Here is a 15060-nt window from a genome sequence, read left to right as displayed (position 1 = left end):
TACTGAAAACACCATATTTGGTTCAAACTTAATGAAGTTTTGTAATGTCTATTTTCATATCACATTTTACTATTTTGCCAATGTATCCTGTATTTATAAGCTATTTGAGTAAGTACATTTTTTCATGTTCTCATGGAATCACTGAAAATCCCTTTAAGGAAACGGAGGGACGTTAGATTACATCAGACATGTGGAATTACATTCTGTATACGAGGAATGTCCTAATTATATCAAATAATTTTGATTTTTTTTTTAAATTCGCGATATAATACAAATTTCATGACAAATTATTAAAAATTGACATTTTTCACATTTAACGGGCCTCGAAGTAAAGTTTATAAATCTAATGATATGTATTAAGTGTATGTAGCCGGAGGTAAAGCCGTCCATCAATTGAAAATTTCGACATTTCGCATTGAAGATGCACACTTTTATCCCCAACATGTCAAAATTTCAATTGATGGACGGTTTTTCCTCCCAGCTACATACGCTTTAAGTACATATTATTAGATTTATCAAATTTACATCGAGAACTGTTAAATATGAAAAATAAAATCAATTAAATCAATCAATTAAATGATTTGTGTTATATCGCGAATTTAAAAAAAAAAGTCTAAATTATTTGAAATACTAAGGACATCCTCGTATTCAGAATACAATTCAATTATGTCTGATGTGCTCTAATGTCCACAAAAATACTGCGAAAACGTTACTATCTGTTCCCTTAAAAGCCTTAATAATAGCTGATTCATTAAATAAATATTGTAATCTATGTGTCTGGGACACCAGCTTCTATTGAAAAGAACACCCAAGTTTATTTATCTATACCATGTGTTCACATTTACCCCGATATTTACGCACCAACGCAAGTTACGCAACCGTGCAAATAATGATAATTGTGTTGTAATAAACATTGTAAAGAACAGGAAAGAACTGTTAAAGAACCTTAAATAATATTTTCTTGGCTTCGTGAGTGGGTAGTGCAGTGCAGTATACGTGTTCATATTGTATCTATGTAATTTATATCATGTGGAAGAGCCAGGGGTAGAGCGTATTTCAGAGTTGCACGTAACAAGTGTATTTCACAAGCCTGATAATTACGGTATGTATACATTTCCTTCTACTTTATACCTATAAGTATACGTTATTATATCGCTACGTATGGGGAACGGTAGCGCAGTGGTACGGGTTCTGCCTTGCAATCGGTGGATTGCGGTTTCGAGCCCCGGCCATCGAATTGTGCACTTGGGCAAGGCACTTTACCTTACTTGCCTCAGGCTACCCAGGGGTGAAATTGGGAACTGTTATGAATATTGTTATTGAGAGCCGCCCAAAGATATGATGATACTGTAAAGCGCTTTGATACATGTGAAAGACACCAAATGTGAAATGCGAACATCCGTGTATTTTACCCTAGTGCCGACTTTACTTTGACTTAATTTGGAAATATTGAAAATATGATCTGAATAAGAATAATAGATTATTTTGAATGTGTCTGTTTTGATTTCATGGTGTGGTACTGGTACATTGCAAAAAAAATACCAGATTTACCATGTTTACAATTTTATTACTATAACCAACAAATGGGTCCATACTACGGTACTATGGCAAAAGGTCGATTTATATGAATAGGTCATATTTTGGGAGGTTATAATAATAACATTATAAAAATGGGTCATATATTTTGAACAATTTGCTACTGTAAATACGGGTCGATTTTTACCATTGGCACACCTGTACTAAGTTTTGGATAACCCCGCCCCTCCCTGTTTTTGTTCTTATTGCATGCGCAAAACCAAACGTCAGTGTTACCTCCCCAATATCCAGCACTAACTCAAGTTACTTTGACGGCCCCAACGGTAGACGAGGCAAGCAAACAGATTATGTTTATTATAGTAACTATTGTTATAAGAAGCTAACAACCCGTCTATGTGACATGGCCCCAGTTAGATATATCAATTTTACTATTTTACAACAATGATCTTCTACCACTACTTTTTACCGCACAGCCTCTTCACATCAGTAGAAGCAGTCAAAATGGCAGATGAAAAGCCCGAGAAAAATGATTCATTATCTGACCTGAAAGGCAATGATTTGCCTTCGGAAGTAGTTCATGATGGGGTACCGTTTCCTTGGATGGTGTCTGAGAGGGTGGTAAAAGCTTTGAAAGATTATGACGTCAGGGATGATGACATCTGGGTAACAACGTATCCAAAAGCAGGTAATAACGAGACTCAGGAAAAGACATACGGACATATCCATAAGAAAGAAATATTTCTTTTCCATTTTAGTTTTACTGTCGCATATATATACGAACAGATGAGAAAGAAAATCACGATATAATTCAAGCGCATAATATTCTTTTATACACGAATCGTATTTTTGACACGGCTAAATGGTTGGGGGCAAGCGATTTTTGGCAGATCATTTTGAGAATTCACCACCCCGGGGTACAGCCCTAATGTATCAGGTGCAGAGCATTATATATTTCCCCTCCCTGGTTATGGTAGATACTGTAAAAGGAACGGGGGGTGGGGCTGGCTGACCCTTTTTATTGAATGGCCGAGCGGATTTGCCACAATTTTTGGAGCAGCGCCACCCCTCCTTTTAGGGGAAAATATAAAGTAGCGAAGACTGGTTTCTAAAAGCGCAGATTTATGCGAACGAAAATATTGCCACCATCAGGGTAAGTTGGTGTGGCAGAACACACCGAGGTATCCGTCAAAGGAATCCTGGTCAGGCTTATAAAGACAATAAACAATGAATATTATTATTTGTTAACAAGTTTTATTAAATGTTCTTACTCTACAAAAATGCATCTTACTCCACTACATGAATAACAGTTTATGTCACAAATGGCTTACCATACCTGGCTGAAAGGAATGATTTAATTTTAAAATGCACAGCTGTTTAATTGAACAATTAGCAACAGTGTGTTTTTATCTGCTGTTATGACCCAAATGGCCTGCCATACTTTATTTTATGACGCAAATGGCCTGCCATACTTTATTCTATGACACATTACATCATTTTATATAAAGTTTCACAATTTACATGACAAAGAATACTTTTTATTTGGTTCATCAAAGCATCCTACACAATGACAAGTAATACATGGTACCTTTTTTTAGGATTCATCAAAGCACCTGACACATGTAAATACATAAACAAAGTTCACTGCACTATTAATTTCATGCACAAACTATTTCAAATGCCAAACCTTACAATTGATTTTTACCTCACTCCTGAATCCAATTTGTCCATTACAACTGTACACTATTTCCTTCTACTGGTATCACCTGAGCACCTTTTTACCTTGAACTCGCCAATTCTCCAACTATTTTAATCTCACACAATCCTGAACCATACACGACTCTAACATTGTACACAAATGTTAACTCGCAATTTGAGCGCCTCAAACCTTCGCGTCCCTAAACTCTCACTAAAGCTCTCTCACAACTCGCCTAATCTGCAACTCTTAAATGCATAAACCACAAAAGTGCAATTGCCAACATTAATATTACATTTTACAATTATTTCACAAAAATGACATTATGAATGCACACTGCAAGCATTATCTTTGAAACCATATTACGCCTACACACTGAACACATGTTTAGCGAATGTCCTCATGGAAATCTATGTTGCGCACAACCTTCGGGAGCTGATGCTGGGAGCCACATCAACACATTCTGCACCACTGCGCAGATTTCCACTTGAAAGACAATCTTTTATATAAAAACAAGCTTTTTATACAATGACACATTAGGACCACTACAGACTTCAAAGTGCACGAGGAGTCTGCATAGCCTTTACATAGAAGTCAGTGAAACTTCCGGTATAGCAGTAATACGCCGTAGCCACCCGTCAGTGTTACTAGTATCTCTACTTCGGGTTTCTTCTGTCTTTTACGTGTCTTTAATGAAATACAACCTGTTTACTCATCAACACACATTTCTGAGTTGGTACACAAATCCCGTGTAATTCCATCCAACACCCAACTTGACAGTCTACAGCACAAGCACAAGGTTTCAACAATGGCTGCATCATTTATCACATAATGTAAAATGATCTATTTTTGTCACACAATAATCATCAATTTTCAATGCCAACCTTGTCAACAATGGCTCGCCATACTCAAGTTATAAATACACATCTTTATGAAAATAGCTTACTATACATTTCACAAATTGAGCATTTTACATAAACCAAGGACTTTGATTCACAAAATGCACACAGAAATACAATTGGATATTAAGGGGTGCTTTACTGGGCTTAAAGGTAACTACCGGCTAGTGAAAGCAAGAAGACCTGAAGTTGACAAATTTACTGTACTTTCCAACTAATTAAAGCAAGAGAGACCCAGAAGCACAAGAGTCTCCACCACAACCATTTAAGGTAAATCCAATATATAACACTGATAGATTATGCAAATCTTGAATCAAATGGTCCACTACATACTTTAATATACACAGAGCATTTAGCCTAAACCAAAAATATGATTACGCAATCAGCATGCACAAATTTGGTAAATTATGCAACTACATGTTATTTAAAGTCACACATTATTTTAACCTGGCCTACTTTTACGAAAAGTGCACAATATCTGAACCATGCTCACAATCGCAATTATGACACCTTTGGCGCACCATACTTTAGCTACAAAATGTCAATCAACATGATAAAATAGCTTCAAATCTCTATTTACACAAAGGTCAACTTTCTGTACACAAAATGTCATGACAATTTGCAATCATCTGTGCTGCTTGTTTTGCAAAACATAGTATTTTAATGCAATTTACTTTCCACAAGGTTTTGTCCCAATCCCTGCCAAACAATGACCTGAACTTGAACTCTGACCCAATTTCAGATATTTTGACTCTCAAAACAATGTTCAAAACAAATACAACCCAAAACATTGCACAAAACACATCCCAATTTGGCAAACATTTGTTTCTCTCATCCCCCCTCAAGAAGCACAATTGTTTGTTTACATTTAGATATGCATATCAAATTATAAAATCACAAACTCACATTAAAAATATACACACAATGTCCCATGTCGTCGCCTGTCGATCATGCTTGTCTGCCGTTGTCGCGAGTGCACTTTCGAAGAAATTAATAAATCCGACATTTTGCTGGCCAGCTTTTTAATTGCGAAATGTCCATTGCAGAAATACATGCGTTGGAAGAAAATGGCGTCTTCGCTCAATCACTTGAAAATATCATGTCCATTGCGTACGTCATGAGCTGCCAAAACTCCATTGAAGATATAACTCCAATCCAGGCGATAATATCCACTCAAATAATGCGAATCTTTCCCCATTTCTCAGCATACTACGAAGTAAAATGTCGTCACAATTAAAACTCGTCAACTGGGTAAATTTGCATTGTCCATTCGCTGCTGTCAATTTTGCTCGGTCTTTTACACACGAAAATATTGTCACGGTAATCTCCATCTCTTCCAAAACTCTCGTCTTACTCCAGAAAAACATACAAAAGTAATATTATCCGTCCATTTGTCGAAATATTGTCTTCTCTCGTCGCTTTGTACTCGCCTATCCATCACGTAACACGGTCTGCACTCAGTCGGTCGGTCTTTCGGTCTAGTCTGACAAGTTTCTCAATCCGCCCACATGAAAACCCACGCCAAAGTTGGATCAGCTGACCTCCGTCCAATCAGCGTCCGCGATTTCCAAATCCTCACAAAGGGCGAAGCCGCTTCCTGACTGACGGTGCTTATACGCGCTGAATACAATGGAGAACTTTACAATAACAACTTAAGTGTGCTACAAAAAATACCTTGATGTGGCCGCAAAACACGTGATTATTTGGCTTGCAAAATAATGGAAAAACAAGCTATTTATAGAGGGGAAATCCCGTTACAATACTATGTTTTTCCTTGGGAGGACAGATGTTTCCTGCGGGTCACCTTCAATTTCAAACATGGGGCAACGCAATCGAGGTTTCGAGCAATCGTGACAAGCATACTGCAGTTACTGTTCATTTTCCTATACACAATACAGAGTACTCTCATCATTGACGCGTGACCTCTACAAACAGTGTTTGTTATAGGTATAGGGCATTGCCTAGTTAACGTCACTGTGTGAAAAATAACAGGCCAATTTTTAAAGTACTCTCTGAAATTCTAGAAAATATAGTTTTGTAACAATGTCCTAAATTTTTAGCTAATTTAGGTGTTGGTAAATATTTGCACTTTGGTGTTTCAGGAAGGAAGGGCACGGACTATCATTTACTTGTGTACCGCTCTCTTGCGAAGGGCATTAAAGCTGAACCACTTGACGGATATTTTTTGTACTTGATGTCAATAAAGAATAATGAATACATTACATGTATGCTGAAAACTGAGTAGGTTGGGCATCTGCAAATGGTCGTACCTTCCTGATATGTAAATGACAGCTAGATAACACCAAAAAATGAAGGCCCACACAGTATTGTTACCTTGCGTTTGCTTTATAATCGTTCACCCAACTGAAACTATAATACCAGCTCATTGTAATATCGCACAGGTAAAACAGAAACAAAAATGGAAAACGAGCGTGGCTTCCTCGCGCAGCTTTCCCAGCGCAGACATCGGATCTGACCACCAACTTGTCTTAGCCAACATTAAACTGAAACTTAGATCCAGAGGGAAACAAAGCAAGATAAAGAAATTTGATGTAAGCAAACTGTACCTACAGCAGACTTACAGTGACTACCAAGTAACAATTGGTGGAAAATTTAACCCACTAATTGAACTACCCGACACAGACATAGAGACGGAAGAGCTATGGCAGAATATTAAGTCAGGCTTTAATGAAACAGCTGACAAGGTCCTAGGAGCAAAGAAACCGCAGAGACAAAAACCTTGGTTAACTGCCGAAGTTCTTAAGCTGACGGAAGAAAGAAGTAAGGTGAAGCAGGAAAGACTCAAAGACAACTCAAAAAAGCCAAGGTACAACTTTCTCAACAGAGAAATAAAACGGAAGTGTAAAGAGTGCAAAGAAGTATGGCTTCAAAATCTGTGCAAAGATGTGGAGCATGCAAATGATGCAAAGAAAACCAAAGAGGTTTACACTACCATCAAGACCATCATTGGATCAAAATCTACTCGTATGAGAGGTGTAAAGGACAAAGGTGGCGAGGTGCTCACCGATGACAAGAAAATAAAGGACAGATGGAAAGAAAACTATGAAGAGCTGTATAATCAACCCATCCCATCCGATACAAGTATCTTACAGTCTCTACCAAGTACTTCAACAGAAGACATAGAGCCCCACATTCTCAAATCTGAAGTGGAACTGGCCATCAAACGCCTCAAAAGAAATAAAGCAGCAGGAGAAGATGGTATATCAGCGGAAGAAATCAAGGCAGCAGGAGAAGCTGGATGTAATGCTCTTCTAAAACTCTGCAACAAGATATGGGAGTCTGAAGTAATTCCTGAGGACTGGGGGAAGGCAATCACTGTCCCCATATTTAAGAAAAAGGATAAAATGGACTGTGGAAATTACAGAGGTATCAGCCTCCTGAGCTTGGCAGGGAAAGTATTTTGCTCGATCATCCAATCTAGAATCCAGAAGAAAACTGAAGAGATCCTCTCAGAATCTCAAGCAGGATTTAGAGCAGGCAGGAGTACAGTAGACCAATTGTTTTCGCTACGACAACTGGCTGAAAAATGCACGGAGATAGGGAAACCACTATACTGCTGCTACATCGACTATCAAAAAGCTTTTGATACTGTTTGGCAAGAAGGTCTTTGGAAGGCTATGGACCACCTAGGCTACCCTAGAAAAATGGTTAGACTTCTCCAAGCCTTATATAACACCTCTAAAAGTGCAGTAAGAGTGAATGAAGAGCTGACAAACTGGTTCACCACTCAAACAGGAGTCAGACAGGGATGCATTCTCTCCCCCCAGCTGTTTAACATCTTGCTGGAACTGGTCCTACGCCTAGCTATTGAAGATGTCGGCATTGGAATTACAATTCAAGGACAGCTCATCAACAACCTGAGATTTGCCGATGATATTGTTTTACTGGCCGACTCTGAAATTAACCTCCAAACTCTAGTCGACAAAGTACACAATGAAAGCATGAGGTTTGGTCTGACCATAAACATCGCTAAAACCGAAGTCCAGGTGATTGGTAGAGAAACAGCAAAAGCCACCATATCCATTGGAAATTCCACCCTTGAGCAGGTGGAATCATTCATCTATCTAGGTGGAGTGATCACTGAAAAGGCAAGCAGCGAGAAGGACATCAAAAGGAGAATTGGCTTGGCCATGGGCATCATGCAAAAACTCAACCCCATCTGGAAATCCAAAGAAATATCCACCATAACAAAATTGGAATTGTACAAAGTACTGGTGCTTTCTATAGCAACCTATGCCTCTGAAGCCTGGACAATCAAAAAACGTGATGAGCAGCGACTTCTGGTATTTGAAATGGCTTGTCTCAGAAAAATCCTGGGTGTTACTAGAAGGGACAGGATTAGGAACACCTCAATCAGAGACACCCTTGATTACCAGTGCACTGTAATGAACAAGATCCGTGCAAAACAGCTGTCCTACTATGGCCATGTGAAAAGAATGCCTCCATCCAGATATCCAAAAATCATATTAGAAGGACGAATCCCAGGGAAACGACCTAAAGGAAGACCCCCAATGCGCTGGATGGACAACATCAAAGCAAACTGCAGTGCAGTGGGAATCCAATCCGTAGTAGAAGCCGGTCGGATGGCAAACAACAGAGCTGAGTGGCGAAGCATAGTGGCTAGGCAGCTATCTCCAGGACCTACCTGTGTCATGGGAGGAAAGCTTTAAGTGAAGTGAAGTAAGTGAAGTGAAAACAGAAACATGTGTAGCGTGTATTTGACCAGATAAGATCTGATTTAACATAGTTGAGCTGTTTTCAATGAGTGTTATCTTAGTTTAATAGCTTTTAATGTGGTTTAAGGTCGTGGTGAATTCTACTATAGACATAACTGCATCATGGGAACTTTACCTTATGCAATTTCAGGAACACATTGGGCAGTTGAAATCGTTAATCTTGTGCTCGCAGATGGACATGAGGAAAATATCGACCGTACTAAACAGCCCAAGCCAATGGAATTTGATATCACTCAACCCGGGGCTAAACCTCCTGAACATTTACCATCTCACATGAGAATACCTACGTATGAGCGAGGGAAGGATTGGCCATCTCCTAGAGTGTTCATGACACATCTACCTGAGCATATGATGCCAAAACAAATATATCAAGGGAAAGGAAAGGTAAAAGATTACACCAAGGAAAGGTAAAAAAAACAAAAAATTAAAGAGAAAGTGCCCCTCTGAGAAAAGAGAAAATCAGGAGGGCAAAGGAAAAGAAAAAGGGCAAAATACAGGGCCAAAATAGTGTAAAATACAACATTTTTGCGCACATTGTAACAATAAAGCCCTTATTTAGCCGGATAATGGGCGAAAATAGTGTAAAATACCATTTGCTTCATACATCATCCCAATAAGGCCCTTTTCAGGGAGCTCGAAGACATACAGTCTCTATGTATTGTATGATGCAACTGCAATTTTTTTCGTCTGTGCCCCCCAAAAATTTTATTTTGCCCCCCCCGACCTAGAAAGCTGGCTACGCCCCTTCTAATTATGCTTATTATTTACGCTCTCCCATTTTCTCACATAGATGCATAAAGGGGGCGATATTTGACATCGTATGTAAGACAATCCATATTCTAAACCGATAGGGTTAACCCCCTTTAATAATATGGATGAGTGAGTGGATGGATGACTGGGTGGATCGATCGATCGATCAATCAATTGATCATGTTGACGGGTTGAATGATTGAATAATTTAATGATTGTCTGGTTGGTGGATTGATTGATTGATTGATTGATCAATTGATTCTGGTTTATTTTCAGATCGTGTTTGTTCTTCGCAATCCCAAGGATCTAGCCGTCTCTATGTGGCACTTTCTTCGACCCAAAAAATTCAACCCCAAATATGAGCAGTGGAATACATTCTTTGAACAGTACTGCACTGACGAGAGTAAGAATAAATAGATCTAAGAGAACATGTCTGTTGACTCAGAATGGTATTTCAAATTGTATATTAGCATGTTTGGATAAGAGCATAAGATAACATTAATTTTAATGGCATTTGCCATTAAAGCCATAATGTACGATCTTATAATATGAAATTGGTTAATTTTTTTTCAAACCTGATTTTTTTGCATATTTTGTAATGTTTACACATGTCCCAACTTGCACATAAATGTAATCTGCCAAATTTGTTGTCTTTGTAGGTCAACAGAGCAAAGTTCGACATATTAGGCCCCTATCATAATTTTAAAAATTATGATAATATGTGACCCCTCGGCACAACTGAGCCCGGATGTCGCCAGTGCCACTATTGAGATATGCTCCATCGAACTTAACAATAAACAATAGGAAACAAAGGATTTATTGACTGTTTTATTGATTTTTCACTACTTAAATGTCAAGTACTATAGACATGATATACATCATTTTAAAGCTAATTTCAAGCAGAATATTTTGGTTGAATATCTCAAAAATGATGATTGACGACTTCAGGGCTCAGTTGTGCCGAGGGGTCACATATGTCCTCCCATAGAACTGCATGTTAAATAGCCAAAATAACCAATGGAGTTTCTTTCAGTTTACCATGTTATTTCAACTTAAAATGGACAGCAACCCTTCCCGTCAGTTATTACTAATATTATTTCAACATTTTGAATAAAAAATATAAAAATTAATATTCAACGGAAATCGTACATTAAAGGAGTATTTCGTGATCCTAGCATCCTCTTTTTATGACATTTTCCAGTACATATCCACGAAAAAAGCACATTCCCAAAATTTCAGTTGACGTATTGTCTATGATTATGTGTATTACACTGCTCCATAGACAATACGTTGTAATTTCGTTCTGGTGCACCAGAACGAAATTCAAATTTCACGATATCTTTGCTAAACGAATTAATCTGCAAGAAATATTTTGTACATAAATATTATGTAGCCAGAGGTTTCCAGTGATATAAAAATCTCAACTTTTTTTGAGAAAAGTGGGGGGATGAGGCTGTGGATCACGAAATGCCCTTTAAGGCTTTAAATGTTGGCAAAGTTCGTCCAACCATGCCAACAGTTCTAAAACAGGTTCATCAGGTTTGATAATTAAGAAATACATTTATTTTAAATTTTATTTTTATGAAACACTGTTGGAAACTGCAAATAAGATTAATATCACTACTGGAAGTGACTTCCCGCCGGTGGATCATCACAACAACAACAATGAACTTTGAAACGGTCAGTTGTTCACTGACGAAATTATGTTGCTTCAATTGGGTTTGAGAGATACAAAATTCTTTTCATCCCTAACCATTTATGTATGTAAAACAATCAATGGGATTGTGGAACATTGTGTTCTGCAGAGTTCATCTTTCTGCATCCTCAGGATATGTCCCAGTTTAGTTGTCATGACTTTTTCTCTCTTTTGACTCTTTTTAAGATCTTTTCATTACTAAACATGGTCATGGTCGATGCGCTTGATGTTCAGATCATATATTTGAAGTAGTGGCTGTGAATTCACTAGGAAACATTTTCCTGAATCTGTGACTGGTTGAAAAATCCGTGAAAAATCTGTGTTGGATTGTAGATTTTTCACGGATTTTTGAACATATCACGGATTTTTGTCTCCGAATGATTGCAGTTGATGGTCATGTTCTCACATTTAGAAACACTGATGATGAAACACAGGCTTCCTGCTGAAGCTGCTGTTCTGGTCAGCTGGTTCAAAATCAATATTATATTATAAAGAGCAAAGTGGCACCTCATGAGCTCTCATGACATATGTAGGGTGAAAGAGGTGTCTGTGAGGGGGCCCTGGGAGAGGGGAGGGGTGTACAAGTTTAACTTTCTTTTGTCATTTTCTTTGAGGCCACGGTTTCGTAAGTAAAAGTAATCCCATAAATTATTTGTTTATTTTAAATACAACAATCGTCGTGAAGTTCAGCTAAACTTCTCAAGTTGTACCTGTGACCTCTACCAAGTTGATTGTGTTATTGCTGTGGCGCCAATGATCAAAAAGCTCGCTCAATTCTCGTCTATTTTCCGACATTAGTCACATAATTTCCCCCTCACTTTCCTCACATATCTCCTTTTTTTTTGTAGTGGTTTGGGGGAACTACTTTACCTACAACTTGAACTTTTGGAACAAACATCGCCTTGATGAAAATTTCCTATTTCTCAAATATGAAGATATGAAACGGGTGAGTTCAAAATAAACAAATGAATACTTATGATTCCTTTCTCTTTTAGTTATTTTCGTAGTATACATTATTTGAAAATGGATCCGTTTGTAATCAAACCTTGGCGAGACATCAAGCAGTTATCAAGCAGCTCATTTCGTGCACAGTTACGCGAATTACCTTAACATGGAGCATGTAAACCTCACATTCAAAAAGGTGAGGTAATCCGGGGGAAATCATAAATTTTTGGTGGGTATGTCCTTCCCCCCCCCCCTAAATTTTGATGGGTGTAGCTGACAGCGTACCGCTAAAGGGGTCTTTTGGAGCTGCGAACAAGTAAAAGGGTTTTTTTGGAGCTGCAAACAGTCAAAATCAAGCGTATTTCTTGGCTTTCAGGTTGAAAACCACCTGAAACAACAGAAATATGAGTAATACCCGTATGGTCATTTGTGTTAACCCAGCAAACACAAAACATTTTCGACATCATTCGCGAAAAAAATCTTTGCCCAAAATATTTGCAATAACGTTTAAAAACGTTTTCATGACCTTTATATAACCCGACATTTAAATGTTATTAAAACGTTTTGAAAAAAAACATTTTAAGAACATTTCTGTGTTTGCTGGGTGCAAATATTTTAACATAGTGTTATTTAAGTGTTGACAAAATATTTGGCAAAAATAATTGTTTGCAAAAATAGTTTACAAGAACATTTTGAAAACATTTTTAAAAATATTGTTGTAGTGTGTTTTCATACAAAACATTTTAAAACGTTTTCATGACCTTTACATAACCCGACATTTTTATGTTATTAAAACGTTTTTACCAAACGCCAAAATATAACGTATTTAAAACGTTTTTGTGTTTGCTGGGAAGTGGCCCCAGGTTTAGTTTTGGTTTAGAAGATTAGTTTTGCTGAGGTCTTCTGTTCTATTTTGGTACTTTAACAGGATCTTAGAACAGCAGTGGTCCAAGTAGCGGATTTTCTAGGACGCCCTCTATCAGACGAAGCCATAGACCGTGTAGTTGACAAGGCTACGGTAGACAGTATGAAACACAGATTTAACACAGTCGAAAATAAATCAGGAAAAATTGGAGCACCGTCTATAATCAGGAAAGGTAATACCAAATAAGGGGCTGCGCAATAATTATGAGCCCCCCCCCCCCCGGGTTTGATTTTCCAAACGGTCCGCAAAATTCGCTTCCCCCCCGGCCCGCCAAAAATCGCTTGCTCCCCCCCCCCTCGGCCCGCCCAAAACTTTGCCCCCTCCCCTTGCACATGCCAAATTTTTGGGATCCTAATTTGCAAACCTTAAATGGTCTAGATATTTTGATTTGATTTGATTTGTTCGGGTTTTGACAACCCTGGATAACCCAAGAAAGCCTCTATTGAAGCTTATTTCCATTGGGGTCCATTTGAACACTGGGACGGGTTGGGAACAGTCAGGGGTTAACACCCTACTCTTTTCGAAACTGGCTGCGAGATACATGTACAGGTATGGCTCTCTGTACACGGGACCGACGGCTTAACGTCCCCTCCGAAGGACGGAGTACTTTCATGATTCATTTACCCAATTCTAAATGAACCACGGGGAGAGCGGAAGTCTGAATTTAATCTACAGAAGTTGCCAATTAATTTCAGACTTTTTTTTCCCAAGTCAATATCCCAGCAAATCGCCACCGCCGGGAATCGAACCCGGGACCTCATGCACTAAAGGCAAGTACCCTAACCATTGCGACACGCTCTCCCTATATGTTACGAGCGCAGCCAGTAGGAAAATGTGCATATTAAAGCGTTTCCGTACTGTTTTTCGAAGTCTTTTTAGAGCGTTTTATTTAAAACGCGCCCATGAATGTGTGCCAAAAATCGCTCCCCCCTCTCGGCTGGCCAAAAATTGCTTGTCCCCCCTTGCGGCTCCCAAAAAATTCTTGCCCCCCCCCCAATTTTACCCTCCCCCAGGGTTCATAATTATTGCACAGCCCCTAAGGAAAGCATGCATAATACTATTGTTGCTGATTTTACCTGTACATTTTGTTCATTTTGAACAATTCATAACAAAAACGAAGGCTTTTAACTGACGTTTTAGTTATCGCAATTTAAAAATGGTAAAGGAACTTTTGGTACACCCTGTATAATATAATGTTTTAAAGAAAATTTCATTCTCAGTGTGTTATTATCATCTCTATTTGTAGGTATAGTTGGAGACTGGAAGACACAGTTTACAGTGGCTCAAAACGAAGCATTCGATAAGCTTTATCGAGAGAAGATGGAAGGATCGGATCTTCACATGGATTTTGAATGAAATCAAGACTTTTGAGCATGTGACAATAATTATGTCCAATTGTTATAAGATGATTGTTTATATATATCACAAGCTACTGGCAGTTTCATTTTACATCACATACGACCTATATATATATTCCCTCCAACTTCACTTTGTCAAGCAACATGCCTGTGTTTTGCATATATTTTTGAACATAGCATGGGTATCTACCCACTCAGTGAATGAACTGCCTAAGGGCTCATTTTTTACTACCATGACGAGCAAAAACATAGTTACTCTGCCTCATTTCAAATATATAGTTTTAGTTTTGGTTTTGGTTTTGGTCACGTGGTTTCCTATTGTCCTGCCTAACCACTTGAATCACAAGATATCGAACTCATTGTTTCTACCTTTTGTTTAAAACTAAACATTTGTGGCAGGTAGTTTCGGTTTTGGTTTCAGTTTCTTATAAGTGGTGTGACGAATAAAATTACAGGATTTTCGAGTTACCTGATCTAAGTATACAAAAGAAATGTTTAAAT

General features: G+C 38.2%; 1 protein-coding gene across 1 annotated transcript; it reads left to right on the top strand.

Moving 5' to 3' along the window:
• The first annotated feature begins 951 nt into the window (after window positions 1-951).
• Window positions 952-14815, top strand: LOC140147734 (sulfotransferase 6B1-like). Its single transcript, XM_072169492.1, has 7 exons — window positions 952-1102; window positions 2010-2221; window positions 9016-9269; window positions 9912-10038; window positions 12180-12277; window positions 13205-13373; window positions 14448-14815. The coding sequence occupies exons 2-7, from the start codon at window positions 2038-2040 to the stop codon at window positions 14555-14557; spliced, it is 942 nt and encodes a 313-aa protein (XP_072025593.1). The 5' UTR covers window positions 952-1102; window positions 2010-2037; the 3' UTR covers window positions 14558-14815.
• Window positions 14816-15060: the final 245 nt, after the last annotated feature.

Source organism: Amphiura filiformis, chromosome 3, assembly GCF_039555335.1.
Source record: "Amphiura filiformis chromosome 3, Afil_fr2py, whole genome shotgun sequence".
Lineage (NCBI taxonomy): Eukaryota > Metazoa > Echinodermata > Ophiuroidea > Amphilepidida > Amphiuridae > Amphiura > Amphiura filiformis.
This window is presented reverse-complemented; position numbering and strand designations above follow the sequence as displayed.